At 40.4% G+C, this 17,578-nt stretch overlaps 1 protein-coding gene across 5 annotated transcripts in view; it reads right to left on the reverse strand.

Moving 5' to 3' along the window:
* Nucleotides 1-1,290: 1,290 nt before the first annotated feature.
* The window catches only part of pde8b (phosphodiesterase 8B), a 97,159-nt gene continuing 80,871 nt past the window's right edge, over nucleotides 1,291-17,578 (reverse strand). For all 5 annotated transcript variants that reach the window (XM_084382723.1, XM_084382724.1, XM_084382725.1 and 2 more), the window contains 12 exons: nucleotides 17,481-17,532; nucleotides 16,301-16,378; nucleotides 15,686-15,762; nucleotides 14,642-14,806; nucleotides 13,092-13,137; nucleotides 11,598-11,727; nucleotides 11,284-11,482; nucleotides 10,369-10,586; nucleotides 10,109-10,247; nucleotides 9,386-9,553; nucleotides 9,005-9,134; nucleotides 1,291-5,596 (listed from right to left, as the gene is read on the reverse strand). In XM_084382723.1, coding sequence (XP_084238849.1) covers nucleotides 5,487-5,596; nucleotides 9,005-9,134; nucleotides 9,386-9,553; nucleotides 10,109-10,247; nucleotides 10,369-10,586; nucleotides 11,284-11,482; nucleotides 11,598-11,727; nucleotides 13,092-13,137; nucleotides 14,642-14,806; nucleotides 15,686-15,762; nucleotides 16,301-16,378; nucleotides 17,481-17,532 — 1,512 coding nt within the window. In that variant the 3' untranslated portion in view covers nucleotides 1,291-5,486. The remainder of the gene's footprint in view (nucleotides 5,597-9,004; nucleotides 9,135-9,385; nucleotides 9,554-10,108; nucleotides 10,248-10,368; nucleotides 10,587-11,283; nucleotides 11,483-11,597; nucleotides 11,728-13,091; nucleotides 13,138-14,641; nucleotides 14,807-15,685; nucleotides 15,763-16,300; nucleotides 16,379-17,480; nucleotides 17,533-17,578) is intronic.

Here is a 17,578-nt window from a genome sequence, read left to right on the forward strand (position 1 = left end):
AGGGAAAAAAGTCACTTTTCAGAAAAAGTTGAGGGTAAAATCAGAAATTTTTGAAAAAGTCAAGAATTTTGAGAAAAAGTTATGGGAAAAAGTCTGGACCTTGCGAAAAAGTTACAGGAAAGGGGAAAAAATAGATTTTTGAGAAAAAGGGAAAAGGTCAAAATTTTCAGAAAAAGTTAAGGGGAAAATCCAAAATCTGAGAAAAAGTAAAGGTAATTAGTAAAGGTAAAAAGTAAAGGTAATTTTCAGAAAAAGATAGGGGGAGAATCAGAAATGTTTGAATAAGTCAAGGGGAAAAAGCAGAATTTTAAGAAAAAGTTTGAAACAAAAGTCAAAATTTTAGAAAAAGTCAAGGGGAAAAATCAGAAATTTGAAAAAAGTTCAGGGGAAATTAAAAAAAAAAGTTAAGGGGAAAATCTGTGTTTTCATTATTGTGTTTATTTGTTGCTGATCTCTCTCCTCAGTGTGGGTGTGTGCGTGATCACTCTCTCCCTGAGTGCGGGTGTTGGATTGAGAGCAGGTTGGACCTGCTGATTGTCTGCCTCAGCCTGATTGCTGCCACGGGATTGGTCAGAGGGAGGAGAGGAGCCCTTTTTAAGCCGCTGGCTGACTGCACTCTTCCTCTTCCATGTCTTCCATGTCAAACTTGGACCAGTGTCTAGCTTGACTAGCGTTTTGTTTGTGATATACACTATTAATTAACTTCTGTAGTACAACCTGATACTTTGTAAATTTGTAAATAGAAAAAAAACGTGGTAGCCTAGTAGGAGGGAGAAGCCTTTTTCTTTAGCCTTTTTTCTACTGTTTTTCTCATTTAGGAGTGTTGTGGAAATCAAATCTTACTTTGTGAGATATCTGAAATAAACTTGTAAGAAATACCAGTTGTCTTTTGAGGATTTTATTCTTTAAAAAGAAGGTTCAACAATCATGCACAGTGGCATGCAGTCTGCAGAGAGAAGAGCAAGATGAGACAGTTGAGAAACCTTTTTGATAGAGGGAAAGTAAATGTATTTAGTTACTTTTGGTGTTGTAAAAATTACCCAGAAGTCATACTTGAGTAAAAATACAGATGCCATGTTAAACTACTTGATTTCCAGTAAAATAATAACTAAATTTAAAATGTTCTACTTTGATGCAGCTTGTAATCTAAGGTAACAAGTAATCAAATAAATGTAATGTAAGTATATATTTGACCCCAAAATGTAGTGAAGTGGAAGTATGAAGTAACAGAAAATGAAAATACTCAAGTGCAAGTACCTCAAATTGTATGTAACAGAAATGGTAAAGCCGTTATATTTAAAGAATCTTTAATGGTCTCACAATACATGTGTTTGACAGAACATCAAAATAAGACATCGTAATCAGAGAGCAAACTAAACATCTCAAACATCTTCAGTGACTCTGATGAAGCTTTTTTTAAATTTTTTTACTTCTATGCATGAGGCAGTAAAATCTTCACCACACGTTACAGTTCTCACGGCCAGTAATGATTTCTCTTTGAAAAATAATTTGTACTGTAAATTACATCACTTTCTAATTATTGTTCTGTTTAGAAATGATACAAAACAGCAGAGGATTGGCACGTTGTCGCAGCCGTCGGTGTCCGAGATGAAGGAGAGGAAATAGAAACCACTGTGAGTGTCGAAGGCTGATCGTTACATAACAAGCAGTTACACAATCTGGTTCTGCCTCAGACGACTCGGAGCGAGTGAGGCGTCAAACGACCGGCTGCCATCTGATCTAATTGATATCATCACATTCAGTCAGTGCAGCTCACAGAAAAGGCATGTTTTCTATCCCACACACAAATCTGGAAATCGTCTTTGTGAATAGAAATCTCTCATTATCGACTAGCAAAAATATTTTCTCACGATCAGCGAGAGCGGTCATGAAACAATCAGAGGTGGAGCCGCGTTTCAGGTCACTGTAAAAAAGTTTAAATCTTCTTTTACAGATTTTGATCAGAAATCATCCCTGCAACAAAAAGCAGCCAAAACAAAAAGGGTACATCAGCAACATAAGCATTAAAAACGATCATCTGGGTATCTGAGTATTTACAGAACAGCAGGTACGTAAGGTAGTTTACAGTGTATTGCAACAGTAGCAGAACTAAACAGTGAGACATGACAGGATTAAGGCGTTCGTTAAGACCTCGGTCATCGGTTAAATTACTTCACATCATGAAAACATGGATGGGACCAGTTTGTCTCCTTAAAAGATGTAGTTTGTGAGAAATGGCCAGAATTCAAGTGGTAGCTCCAAAACTATAGGGGGCAGCATTACCGCTAACTGCTGCTCACTATACTCTTATAGCTAAGTGGAACTACAGAGTGCTGCAGGAATGAGTCCTAAAAGCTAAGTTAGCATTTTTGCACATCGTGAGAGATTTTCATGTTTTGTGTTACGACATGAAATACACCAAAAAATACCTCAAGTTTGAGTTTAAAGAAATGTTTACGTGTCTTAAAAACTGTGGTTGCTAACAAGTGGCTAATGAGACGACAGAGGTTAAATAAAGTTTGGCGAGGATAATCTGTCGAAAGTTCTTTAGTTTATCTTTCCATCTGTGAAAAAAAAATTTCAGGAGGAAAAAAAAAAAATTAAACAAAGCAGACAAAAAAAGATTTAAGGGAAAAAAATTGTGTGAAACTCACAAAGAAATCTTCAGGGGAAAACAAAGTTTATATTTGTGTATGAAACCATGGAAAGGATCATTTTTATTCTAAATTTAGTGGAAAAAATTTCAGGAGATTTTTTTGCGTGAGAAAAACCAAGTGAACTTAGTAAAAAATAGTGTGAAAGTGAGCGATTTTTTTTTTTTTTGGTCTTTTTTTTTTTTTTAAGTGAAAAAAAAAATTCAGTTGATTTTTTCCGTATGTGAAACAGTTTTCAGGAGAAAAAAAAAAAATCAGTAAGTTTAACCGAGCAAAAACAAAAAGCTAATTCCAGTCAACATCTCTGCAACACAGATGTCTTTGACACAGTGATGATAACATTAGTTCATTATTGAATGTTTTAAACTAAAACTCGGCCATCTCTTACAAATTTTACCCTTTAAAGTGAAATAAAACAACAAACTAACAGAACTCACATCTCATCCAACTTCAGCTGATTCGGGATTTGTCTTTAAAAACCTCGTTGTTGGAGAATCAAAGGTCCAAACCATCGTGACAGAACTATAAACACGGACCACAAAGCAACAAACCTGAAGTCATATTTTCTAAAAATATCTAAAACATGTATGGCTTCTCTTGTTTTTTTCTCTCACGGACAGGAGGAAGTAAAATACTTTAGTTTGTGTAACGATGACCAAAGAATAAGGCACCTGTAAAGAGCTCTCTGTGCCTTTGGTTAACACTGAAACTGCGCGTCTCCTGGACGAACACACTGAACACACACTGCAACACGTCCTCCTTCACTCACATGAGACCAGAACCATAAAACATGATGGGATTACACAACGTCACCAAAGCAGCTCAGGTAGTTTATCTGCAGATTTGACCTCTAATCAACATTTTAAATACGCTTTTCTTTATAAAATAACATCAGTGTGCTGCTAGAAACAGCTCTCCAACACCATCTCACCTTCATGGGTTAAAGTTTAAGAAAAATGCTCCACGTTGATTAGTGGAAGAAAATTCATCGTTTCAAGCTAAAATGTTAAACTCCAGCTTCTTAAATGTGAGGATCTGCTGCTTATCTTTGTCATGTGTGACCGTAAGTGAAGGATCTTTGTGTTTTGGACCGCTGGTTGGACAAAAGAAGAAATTTAAAGTCGTCGCTTTGGGACTCTGACAAGGATGTTCACATCAATCTTTTGACGTTTTACAGACTAAACTTTTAATCATGAAAGTAATCAATAGTTCTCAGATATTACAGCTGATTGTTTTTCTGTGTAAATGCTGACAAATTCTTAGATTTTTTATTCCAGACTACAGGTGAGTAATAACTCATTTCCTGATCTGATCTGGAAAATGATGAACCATCACTGATTTATGTTTGTGTCCCACTACTGCAGCGCCCCCCTGCTGCCACCAGAGGGCAGACACATCACACAACCTTTTGTTGTGTTTCTCTGAATCCAAATAATCTGAAAATCACGTGCAGCAAAAAGAGACAAATAACTGCGAGCTGCAGGTTTTTAGATTAGATTAGATTGAACTAAAACAATGTGAGAGCAGAACGGCGCTGCAGCCGGATCCAAACACGGATCTCCTTCATATTCAGATCGAACGTTTATGTTGTTCAGATGCTCGTCAGTCACATTTGTTTCTTCTTATTTGGGTGGAAACTTCTACAGTTAGTGTCACAAAGCAATCTGATGTTTTTATATTATTGGATGAAGGAACAGTTCACTAAAATTATAAATCCAGTCATCATCTCCTCCCTCCATGTTGATATAAAGTCAGGTGAAGTCTCGTAGTCCACAGAACATTTCTGGAGCTTCACAGTGAAACAGAGTTGCAGCATTCTGCTGAACACCTGAAGCAGCTGGAGATGATTTAAACATCAGATGTCTCCATACAGCTCGTCTGCTGTGATCCAGGTCTCCAGCTACTAAACTTCACCTGACTTTCCACCAGCATGGGGAGGAGAAAATGTTCTGACTCCACTGACTGCTTTCACAGTGCACACAGGACGATGGTGTGGAGGATGTGACCAACAGCAGATCTCTGGGTGAGATATTTCACCACCAGCTACACAATCTTTAAATCCAGCAATCGTCACCAAAGATGGCCGGTCCTCCCTCCTGATCGGACCGCGGTACCTGGCTCACCGTCTCTGGAGCGAGTTCTTTCTGTTCGGGGGCCCGACAGCGGCAGGGATTGCTCAGGATTTGGTCCCGGACACAAGTCAAAGTGTCGCTCACACAGCGGTTAGATCACAGCTCCTCAGAATGAATCAGTCCAGCTGAGCACCTTCACAAGTCGCTGGTTTGAAGAGGGAGTTTTGATTGCACACACGCTGCACGAGGAGCCGGTGCTTCTGGCTTTGGTCACCGTCTTAACCACCACTTCTCTTCTACACAAATAGACGCAGAATGAAAAAGATACAAACTGAAAAGCAAAAACAGCAGAAGGAGCTCAAACTGAAAATGTCTCGATTAGCTAAAGTGCAGGTTTGTGGTGTGTCACACTGTATGGTACGGATTGTCAGGTGAGGTCCACACAGGTGCTATTAGGAATACTTAACAGGGCCGTAAAAAGTGGCAACAGAGAGTCGACGGGGCCCTCAAATGACAACCTGTTCTCCTCCGACCGAACACCACCTCCACACGAGAAAAGAGGCTGTGATTTGAGATGGAAACACGTCTCAGCGTCCGTCAGTCAGTGATGTCCGCTCTGCCGGCATTGGCCCGAGTCCGGGGTCGCCTGGGAGGGCACAGCGCTCCGTCGAATCACAGCTGAAGAGACTTAATTGTTCCAGCGCGGGGCCACATTATCTGTCCCGCCCCGCTCGGAGCGATGGAGGCGACGAGGAGTCGGTCAAGAAGGAGGAGGAGGACGCAGACTCTTACACTTCATCTCGTCCAAGCCCTTCCAGTACTTGTAGTTCTCCGACAGGTGCTCCATGAGACCCGGCAGGCTGGCGAAGGCTGAGAGGAGACAGAGAGGAGGTCGGTTAGAGAGGAGACAAATGATTTGATGTCCAGACTGAATTTGATAGGTTCAGCTTCTTAAAGGGTCATTTCACCAGTTTTACACATTAAAGTGTGTTTACAGGTCTTGGGGTGTTATCGAAGCCCTGAGGGGCTCCGTGATCCATTTTCTGAGTCTGATCTAAATTGCTTGCTGCGTTTGTGACTTCAGAACTGGTGGAAATGTAGTTTGGCATGATGATCTGTCGAAGTGCTTTAATTTCTCTTTCCATCTGTGGGAACACGGGGAACTTTTTATTTATTTATTTTTTTCCATGTGTGAAGCTGAATGAAGAAAAAACATTTGTAGGAGCTTTTTTTTAATCTATGCTTTTTTTTTTAGTTTTGAGGAGAAAAATTCCAGCGTGAAACCGGCAAAACCTTCTTTCAGCGAAAACATTTCTAATTTTAATTTAATTTTTAAAAACATTTCAAAATTATTAGATTTTTTCCCCATCAGGAGGTGAAAACTCCATGGGTGAACTGAGTAAAAAATATTTTTCCATCTGAAACTGATCGAAAAAAATGTTTTCAAGGAGCTTTTTTATTTCAAGATAAATGTTTTTTTCATGTGTCAAACGGAGTGAAATGTTCTTTAAGGAAAAATATTTCAGTGAAAAAAGAAATAACTCTCAGGGAGATTTTCCATGTTTGAAATCAAGTAATAAAAATAAATTCAGGAGCAACAAAATGTCAGTGAAAAAAAAACCCCAAGGGAAAAACTTTTTCTGATGTGTGAAATTTAATTTCAGGAATTTTTTTTTTTTAAATTCACGTTTCTCTGTGAAAGAGTGACAAAATGTCTTCTAGGAGGAAAAAACAAAAGAAAATTAAATAAAAAAAATTCCCATGAGAAATAATTTGCTTTTACTGTGAGTGATTTTTTTTTTACCTGAAAAAAGTATTCAAAAAAAAAATTTCCATTTGTGAAACAGCAAGAATTTATTTTTGGGTGAATGTTTTTTTCAGTAAAAAAAAAAAAAAAAAAAAAAAAAAAAAAAAAAAGTTTAGGGGTACATTTATTTTTGGACTATGAAAAAATAAATAAAAATAAATTGTGCGTGAAACATTTTTGTTTCATGTGTGAAACAGCAAGAAAAAAATAACATCACGAGGAACTTAGAAAAATTCCAGAATCAAAAATAAAAAAATAAAAAATAAATTGCGATATGGAGATGACGACTTGATTTACATTTTTTGGGTGAACTGTTCCTTTAAGACCTTCCAGGAACAAACACAACGGCAGTGAAATGTGAACTGATGGACACACCTGCTGTCAGACGCGTCCTGTTGTCCGTCCACATGAGCTGCTGGACTGAAGGTTCCTGTACAGTGGCTGATGTTATGTTTGTACACTCTCCCACATTACAGGAGTCAAAGGTCTCCGTGTGTTTCAGTCTGCAGAGTGTGTGTTCTCAGTGCACGACCTCGTCTTGTTTACATCCTCGTTTCCGGTCTGTTGATGACCCACGATGCATCTGTGAAGCTAACGCTGACCCCGACGCTGACCCTGCTGGCTCGAGAGCGGCTGCATGCGTGTGTTTGTGTTCAGAAGTGAAGCCGTACACCCCCATCCTCTCCTCTATTTTCCCAACTTCCTCCCCTGACGCCCTCGCAGTCTCTCCCCGTCCCACCGGCGTTTGGAAATCTTTCCGTGACATCAGAGCGCTGTTGACAGTAAACAACTTCCCTCTTGGGGGAGACTAAAGTAAAAGGGAAAATCAGTGGGAATGTGAAGATATACGCACCAAACTATCCCTTCGCTCTCCTCCTGACTCCTCCTCCTCGTCTCTTTCCTGTAATTCCCTGTTCTGCAATCAGCCGAGAAACCTCTGAGTGAAGCTGTGAATGTATGAGGTTGTGTTTTATCCCGACAGTGTCGCTGTTTTGTTTCATTCATTCTATTTTGATCGCTGAACAAATCAGAAATGTGTGTTGTGATTCAGAGAACTGGAACCAGTTTAATCTTGTTTTTGCTTAACTGGAAACACTTAAATCCCTGGGAACGATTTTATCCAACGCATCAGTGGATCAGCAACAGTTAAAGTCCCCAAAGTTCATTTATCTCAACAGTTATTGGATATCTCGCCTTGAAATCTGGAGCAAACTTTCATGATCCCCAGAGGATGAATCGTACTGATTTAAATCATTTCTCCCAGTGCCACCATCAGCCTGATATTGTTGTATTGTATATTTTGTATATTTTTATATCGAAATGTCTCGGCAACTATTAAAAAAGTTTCCCATGAAAATTTTGTCAACACATGTATGTCCCCTTCAGGATGAACTGTCTCAACTTCGGTGATCCTCTGTTTCTATTTTAAGTGTTGGACTCAGTCAGACAACTTTTCCTCCCCTGTCAGTTCCAAGTCGTATTATCAGCCTCCATTTTCCCAACAGTGGAAGTCTGGTTTATAGGGAACGAATCGAAATCACAAGTTCATCACAAAAATCCTGCAAAACTAACAATTCCATCAACCTCAGGTGAACTTAGCATGCTAACAAGCATGCTAACATTGCTAAGATGGTGAACTAAACATGTCCTGCTAAACATTAGTATGTTAACACTGCGAGTGTTAGCATGCTGATGTTAGCATTAAGCTTGAAGCATTTCTGTGCCCAAGTACACCCTTATAGAGCTGCTAGCACGACTGTGAGCCCTTATTTTCTGCTTTTGATATGATTCATTTGAAAAGTCAAAGCTTCTACTTAATAAATGTCAGGTTACATGAATGAGGAGTCTCATAGTTCCTCAAACAAACTGTTTAGAAATGGTTTAAGCTGCTGAAAGGCTTTCTGGCAGCCGTCGATTTTCAGTGGTATCGCTGCGACTTCCCTGCTGCTGATCGCAACAACTGCTATAAAGTTTGCTGGCGGTTAAAAAGGAGTTCAAAGTCACAACTGACGTGGAAAACCAAACTAAAGGAAGCAAATATGTCTGCGGAGAATATCAGAATATCTCCTTTTACTGCATCTCTGTCAGCAATCTGAGGGGAACTCAGACGCGGTTGAATTCTCCCAAAAAAGGAACTTTTATGTTTTCATGCTCAACCTCTTGGCTTCATTTTGGAGGAGCTGTGACTGTAATGTGATTATAAGTGGAGACATCAAACATACGAGAGAGTAAAAGCAGGTGAGGAAGCTCCACAGAGACAATTATTTGTCAAGTGCTAAAGTTCTTTGAAAGTAAACATCTAAGTTTGTTAAGTAGCCCGTCTGACTCAGAATCAGACTCTACAGTAAATACGTACAGGACTGTATTTTAGGAACACACTCGCCTACTTGGAAACAGAATTATTAAACACACTCACAGATAAAGAGAGGGCGAACCATGAAGGTAAACAGAAGAGAAGGTGATGTTCTTACCATCCCAGGCGTCAAACATGTCGGTGATAAAGTAGTCTATGAAGGAGATCTGAGATTTGGGCACGCTGCAGGTGTTCCTGTCGAACACCGGCATCACCACGGGCAGCCCCTGTCTCTTCTCCTCATCCGTCTGCAGGTCAAACACACACACAGACCACAATCAGCTGACGACAGCGAAGCTAAAACACACACACACACACACACACACACACACACACACACACACACACACACACACACACACACACACACACACACACACACACACACACACACACACACACAGACTACATGTGCAGCCTGAGATGTGAGAGAACATAACTGAGATGAATCGTACAGAAGCAGCTCTGTTCTCAGCTGCATCAGTGTTTGTCCCCTCACCTGTGCAAAGTACTCCTCAGAGATCCGTCCTGCCCACTCGATGCAGAGCTCCAGCGGTCTGCAGGGGTTCGCCACATCTGCACACTTGATCAACATCCTCTTTATCAGCAGCCGGTTCTCCGGAGAGTTCCTGATGTTGGCCTGACCGTCACAGTCGCTGTTCACGCTCTGCAGGAACGACATCGCACACATGAGCATCTGCACATACAGACAATAACACGTGCACGCTCTGCCAGAAAATACATTTACTGGGACACAGTCCGTCTCTCCAGTAACACTTTATTTTACATCTCCTAAAATGTATCTTACAATTGTGCTTATAGTTTGGCATGAAAGGTATGCAGTGCAGGACTTTCAGTCAGTTAATCATCACTTCTGAACCACTAGAAGCCGTCACCCTCTGTCTGTATTTTCTTATTCTTTAAAATTATTTTGCACTCCCACATCGTTGGATAAATAAAGCTTTCAAAACACCAAAGTGTTGGTCTGGAATCTAAATCTACAGTGTAGCTTCACCTTTAAACAGAAATGCAAAACAACAAAAAGCTGCGCAGCTTCGAATGCTGATTTAAAATTCAGATGTCGATGTTCTGAATGAAGCTTCTGACTCGGTACATACTTGAAAATAACAGATCTCTTAAAAATAAGTGTAATCTTCTTGTCTGACCTTTCTGGAAGACGTTTAATTGTAAAATGAGTCGAACTAAGTGCAGCCACACTCACACTTGTGCTGGTCTCTTCTATGGCCGCCATCGGCTTGTTGATGCTGTTGACGAACTTGCTGACGTGCTCGAAGTGTCTCGTCATCTCTGTGGCCAACACCATGTCGATAATCGCCTGTCGCAGCGTCCGGAACTGATTCCTGTCAGACGTGAAGGAGATAAAGTTAAGATCTGGATCAGTCTCAGTCTAACACACCGCAGGATGTACTGTAAACACACTGCGTCGTATTCACGACACCACCAGGAGCTGCTGCTGCCGACCTGTCTGTGTTCTTGAAGATGTTGCTCTTGCTGTCTCGGACGGTGAGCTGGAAGGCGAGCGCAGCGTGGTGGCTCTCCAGCACGGCCGTGTCGTTGTACAGGATCGCCAGCTCGCTGCCGGCGTTACACAGGAAGGAGTTGGTCCGGCCCGGGTGGTCCACGTCGTGAACTGTGGCTGCGATCAGAGCTGCTACCTCATCCAGCTGGTCCAGACTGCTCTGAACAGACCAGCAGAGACACAGTGACGTCAGGACTGGACTGAACGTTTGTTTTAATTTCTCTGACGTTTAAACAGAAGTTTTAATTTTGGCTTGTCGACAAAATATATAAAAGTAAAAAACACTGCAAATTATGTCAATATGTAACTTAAAAATTTACATTAATTAAGTTTAACAGACTAGTATTTCTGCTGCTGACTAGCGAGAGTGGGAACGTTTCATCCACTACTGAACTAATGACGCTCATGTCTATTATAAACACACATCGGCACCTTTTGTCATAATGATATTTTGACTGTTTTGTTTAGCTTGTTCTGAATGACAGTGCCAATAAAGTTAGTTCAACACAGCGTCACCAGACAGTAACCCTTGTAGTGGATCACATCACATCTTTGACATTTTGAAGCGCTGTTTGTTTTTATCCGATGTTGTAAGTTGGGACATACGATGACCTTTAACGACACGAGGAGCGCTCCTCTTTGTGCTGTGACCCAGCCGTCATATATCATGTGCCTCGGTGTGAGTTACTATTATTAAAATGAGCTATTATATTTCACTGTTTGACTAATGAAAGGTCACAATATTTGTTTTACAGTGTTAAATATAAAATACCTCAGAGCCTTTCACTGGACTTAGACAGTAGCACATGTTAGAAATAACAGTGTGTCAGTAACTCTGGATGTGTTTTTCCTCTAACCTTGACTCTCTCTTTGCGCAGGAAGTAGGCAGTGGCGTGCAGCACGTCTGCGGCGTGCGTGGAGTTGTGGTAGGAGTTGGAGGCGTGGTAGCTCGCCTCCATGAGCTGCAGCCAGGAGCGCAGCGTGGCCTCCGAGCAGTTCAGGAACTCGCACACGCCGAAACTGGTGAAGATCTTCAGCCCGAGGTACGTCAGCGGTCTGCAGGGGAGGAAAGAAACCAGAAAGTATTCAGAGAAGTTTGACTTTGTTTAATCGTTGCAGCTCTCCGATCTTTCTCCTCCTTCTGGCTGCCTTGACTCCACCATCTTCGTACCTCTTGTGTGTTGCTGCCTCCAGCTCCAGGATGTTGAACTCCCAGCACTCCTCGTCATTCAGCATCTCGGCGATGGACGGGGGGACGTCATTCAGGGTGACCGGGATAGCCAGCTGGCTCTGACTCATATCTAGTGGACAGACAGAAGCACGCAGCGTTGAAGGTGAGTTGACCATAAAAGGGGCAAACAGAGACGGAGCTCTGTGTGGGATTTCACGGATAAATCAAAAATGGCTGTGCCAATCTTGGCTCTCTAATATCGGCATACATGAGCAAACATACTGGCACTCTTGTCATTCGAGACTGAAAGAGATGTTGTTTGATAAGATTGTTTAAAGAGTCATGAGAGCAGAGGGAGCTGCAGTTCGGAGAGAAAGACACTGGTTTCTTGGAAATTGAACTCTTGATTCAGATCGGTTAAGTGTTCTTATGACTTTAATCATTATAATGGGGATTACATAAGAAACTCAATGGAAGTTTTCACACTCCAGAAAGCTACAAGAACATTTTAATGCTTTCATCAAGACAGTTACCTCCTTAAACTTTATATTAACTCGTGAGATTCAGTCACGATCCATAATCTTTGTGATGATGAAGGCCGCAGGCTAAATCTCCTCCTACATGTTCTTTACTCATTAACATCTGGGCTTCTCTTATATCATCTTTAAAAGGTACAGTTCACCAAAAAATTAAAATGCAGTCATTATCTCCTCCCCCTCATGCTGAAGATGTTATTTTTACCTTTAGATGCGCTGGCCGTAAATACTTTTAGCTTAGCTTTAGTTCAAAATCAATTCAGGATCTCGGGGCTTCTGGAGACTTGGATTTCACTTGACGAGCTGTATGGAGACATTTTACTTTTTTGGCTGTTTTTTCCATTTTAAATCAAGTCTCCAGCTGCTTCAGTTGTTTAGGAAAATGCTGCAACTCTGTTTTACTGTGAAGCTCCAGAAATGTTTTGTGGACGACGAGACTTCACCTGACTTCATATCATCAGGAGGGAGGTACAGACGTCCTGATGGGTAAGTACATTTTTTTTATCCGCTGATCCATTTTCTAAGTCTGAGCTTAATTGTTTTTCTCTCCTGTGTTTATGACTTGAGAAGCGGTGAGGAAAAACAGTTTTGCCAGGAAATCTTTCTAATGTTCGCTCACATGTGAAAACGTGGGAAAATAAAAAAAAAGAAATTGAGAATTTTTTTTTTTTCCTGGAAAAAACAGATGCTGATAAATGAGCTTTCTTTTTTATTTTTTCCATCTGGAAAAAAAAATATCTGGGGAAACCACCAAAAACTCTTCACTTTCCCTCAGGGCTTCCGTAGAGAGGATATAAGAGTGTGAACCTGTGTCATTGTCAGTGTATGTAATCTACTTTAAGGAGATCATTTCCCTCTTTCTCTAATGCACCTTCTGATTTTATTAGCAAAACATGTTCTCAATGGACTCATTGTGTGTATCATTCACTGTTATATATAGTTGGTTCTTAAAACTCACTTTTGCAGAAGACATATTCGTTCCCAGAGAGCCTCCGCAGACCGTCCTGGAGAGAAAAGAGAAGTTTAATTAACTGTAGAAGATCAGCGAGCGGCCTTTGGTTCATCTAAAGCTTATAAAACACAGTTTTCATAAAAAGTTTTAGCTCTATCGTTCTCTAACATTTTTTTCAACAAATCTTTATTCAAAATGTTTTTTTTTAAATGTAATTTATTGTCAAAAACCTCATGTTGGTCTGCACCCTGTCTGTGGCTCTCAGACTCAACCCCATTCGTTTCTTCTGAAGACATAAATCTTATTTAAAAAATACATACTTTTTTTTTTTTTCAGAAAAAGCTCAGTAGTTTCCTAAAACATCTGGACATGTAGCTTTAACTTTATTCACTTAAACAGAAGTAAAAGGAGAATTTGTTGGGGACTATTTTCAGCGGAGGATTAATCCACATTTGGATCAATATTTCTTCGCTCCGACGAAGATTTTGGGTCAGCTGTTTACATGGGATGGATTAACAGGGCCAGTGTTTACTAGGGATGCAACGGTAGAGTTTTCCCACAGTTCGGTATGCATCACAGTTCTTGGGCCACGGTAACGGTACAGTTTCGATATCTTAATATGAAACTACTCACACTAGCAGAGGCAAATTAAAAGCAGATATAGTCAAACCACAAACCTGATTATAGAAATTTAACACTTATCTTAATTGCCTTCCATAAAAAACATATGCAGTATCCAATCAAGTTAAACAGCAAACATTATTGTAGTATTGCATTGTACTGTTTGCCTTTGTGTATTGAACGGTTTGATAAAATATTGAATATTGTTGCATCCCTAGTGTTTACGCGCAACAATTAATTAAATTAGACACAGCAGCTGTGTGACATTCGCTACCGTCATGTTACGTCACACATTCCTCTGCCCCCGTTCGGTGTGTCGATAGTGTTGATGGATTTATTTCGTTCTCTCAGTGTTTGTGTAAAAAAAGCGCTGCAGTTTTTTTCTCTCTTCATCTTAGAAGCCGCCATCTTTAGTAAGTGGAGAAACATACGTCTCTACGCATTCACATCATGACGGTGGGCATGAGCAGACGAGACGCAGTTTTTGGACACAGAGGAAGAAGATAAATCAGGTGTTAGATATGAAAGCAGGTTTTTAGTCTTTTTTTATGGGACTTTTTCATACAAGAATAAAAAATATGGCTACAAAATGTATAATTTGTTGTCCAAAAGTCTTCTTTGCTGGACTGAATGATCTGAAAACCTACAGCCAACTCTGTTTTCAGAGTCAAACATGTGCGTGCAGTGACTCACCTCATAGTTTGACTCAATCAACAAATGAAAATATAAAAAATAAACAAAGACTCTGCTGGCACCGCTGATCTGATTCTGGAGGCCAAAACATTCTTGGTTCAATAAGAACGCATGTTCGATTTCATTTGCATGAGGTAGCAACATTTTTACAACGTGATGGAAGAACAACTACTTCTGACCTCTCCTTATAAAGAGCTTTAAACGCGTGAACTTATGAATGAAGCATCTACGCTGCCTCTTACACTCATGAGCCCCCCGACCAGGTCGTTGGTGTGGGGGTCATCTTCTTTGGAGGCGAGCTGCGGGGAGTAGAGCTCGGTGGTTCTCAGGATCTCCAGCACGCGATCTAGAGCCTCGGCTACCGTCACCGGGCTGCTCTCCTGGGCTGCGTTGATGATGTTTATTACCTGAGGGCGAAGAGGAAAAAGAAAAGTCCTTATTCTGCAGCAAAACAGACATCGCATGCAAACACACACACAAAGAGCCTATCTGCAAGACATGCTGCAACAGAGCGCTCCTTTCTTTGTGCATGTGTCATGGAGACGTGCATGTGATGCTGGAGAAGTCTCATCTGGGGCAAAACAGCTAAAAAAAAAAGCTGCTGTCATCCACACAAGGACATCACAGGACCTGTGGTGGGATGTGGAGGGAGACAATGTGACATACTGTACACTGTACATGAGCGGCAGCCTGTTGCTCTGAGCACCTTCACGTCATGACAGCGGGTTCAGGGAGAATCCAGAGTTCACACCATGATCACCAACACACGTCTGAACAAGTTCACTAGAATGGGATGTTTGCAAATACATACAGGGAAAAACCCGTCATGTGAACTTCGACTGTGAACACTGTTGTGGAAATTAGACATGAGACTCTTTCATAACTGAAACTAACCGCGCTGTAAACAAGAAATAATAAGACGTTTATTTTACTGCAACTTACTTACTGCAAAGAAATCATCTGTTTAAAGGGGCACTTTGTAGTTTTGAAGAAATTCAAACTCAGAATTTTATTATTTACAATATTAATGAGGTAATAATACAAACTCAATAATACTTATTTTTTCCATAAGTGAATAAACAAGCTGCTCTCAGAGGAAAATAAGTTTCCACTTTAAGTTTTACACACTTCTCTTGTCCATAAAAGAGGTGCATAATTAAAAATAGGGTTTTATTTAAGTTCAAATGTGCTTTTTGAAATTGTTGAAAGTGCACTGTAGAAATTTTGAACTCTCACTTTAAAATTTTTGATCACTGTCGGTGTCAAAGGAAGTTAAAGCGGCGTACCTTGGTGATGGGAGCCTCGATAGTCATTGAGTGAATCCTGGCGACGGAGGAGTACCTTCGATTCTGTAAACTGGGAGCTGAAATTCAGAAAACAATGATTTTCAGTGTGGCTCACTGATCGTCAGCCTGTATAGTCTATTAGTTAACATCATTAATACTGTAACTGCAAATAGTAAATCATAGGACCTGCGATTGTTGGCCACGAATTAGAGGAAATGTAAATGTAGAACAAACGTTAACTCAAACGTAATGAAGGACGAGAAGACAAAGTTTGCACGGTGGTTTTCATTCGATTCGAGAAGAGAAGCAGACAAAGCAGAGACACCTGAAAATAGCAGCAGTAAGTCGAGGAGGGAGGAACGTAATGTCATCAGCCCACGACATCTCTCTTTAGGATCTCTTTAGTTTAAGTACCGACCATAACACAGTCTGACTCACTCCCATCATCGGCCCATTCTTCCTTTGTGTCCCTGCCTTCGCTTTATTCTCAGAGCAGTTATCTAGTCCTCTCTGCCTCTCATCTTCAAAACAGCACAAACTGGAGCTGGGTTCATTTAACAAAAAAAAAAAAAAAAGATCCTCAAATAGAAGATAATGCATTTTGAATGGTCGTACCGTCACTACCACGAGAGCTGAGCGATCTGGCGTCAATTGAATCTTTCCTCCTGTCCCGGTGACGTAGAGAATGACACTCTGCGGAGAAGACAGAGGAAATGGACGTTAAACGTTCAGCATGTTTCAACAGATTTATGACGATACGGCCGAGTCTCAGAGCTGCTTCATTTTAATTGACCTTCTGGGATGTTCAAAGATGGGTATTTATGTTTCTGAAAAACGGGACGCTTACAAAAGCTTGAACTTATTGATAATACACAAGAGGCACAAACTGGGGCAAGATTCAGAAGTGCTTCTTCTGAACATCTAATACTTTTCCAAATGTATTTCCACAACCCTCAAAGACTTTTCAAAACAGCTGGATGAAAAAATAATCCATCTTCTGCTTGATCAGGAAGATTTTTAACCTGATTCCTAAATTGCAAGTTCTTGTCTAGGTTGTTGTCTGGGCTACAGATGAAGGTGGGGACACGTTCATGTTGCAGGCAGCAACATAAAGAAAACAAGCACAACAACAGCCGGCAGGAAGAAGAGAAAATGTGTCTCCTGTCTCAAGAGGTTCTGTTTCTGTTTGACAGTGAGCGATGAACTTCACAGGACAAAATATTTAACTGTGATTAATTTGATTAAAAACCCTTTTTGATTCCTTTGAATAATATTTTTTTTTTAATAAAATAATAATATTACAGATAATATTAATAGAAACACGTTATATTACTGCTCAAAGTAATATATTACTACAAGAGGTTACTTGTTACAACACTGATAGAGAATAATAATAAATAGTGAGATGTTTTGGTTCATGAGGAGGAGAGCCGTCACTTCTACTGCCTTTGTTTGGATCGGAGTCAAAGTTTAAGAAACAGGTTGAAATATCCTTTAAGTATAAAATATATTTAGCATGAGGTGAAGCAAGAAACATCCACATTTTAAATATCAACCAACTCTTTAACCGATGCATGCAGTTCCATTTTTGACTTTGCTAATTACCTCTTACTAAATTTCAGTCATGTCAGTCTCGCGGCTACATAGCTTAGCTCCGTGATTTACATGTAATCTACAGGACTCCCTGCTAATGACTGCTGATCTAAATCATGCTATTCTGAATTTACCTGTCAGGTTTTAGTTAAAAACTATACTTGTCCAGTTCAGGTTTAATAAATACGTCGTGTTAACTTACCTGACTGAGAATGCTCCCCGCTGCATCGCTCTTCCTTGTTGAACTTGTGGACCTGACGGAGACGAGAGAGCAGAAGCTGATTAAAGTCGAGATCTGGA

Source organism: Pagrus pagrus (genome assembly GCF_965226575.1).
Source record: "Pagrus pagrus genome assembly, chromosome: 19".
Lineage (NCBI taxonomy): Eukaryota > Metazoa > Chordata > Actinopteri > Spariformes > Sparidae > Pagrus > Pagrus pagrus.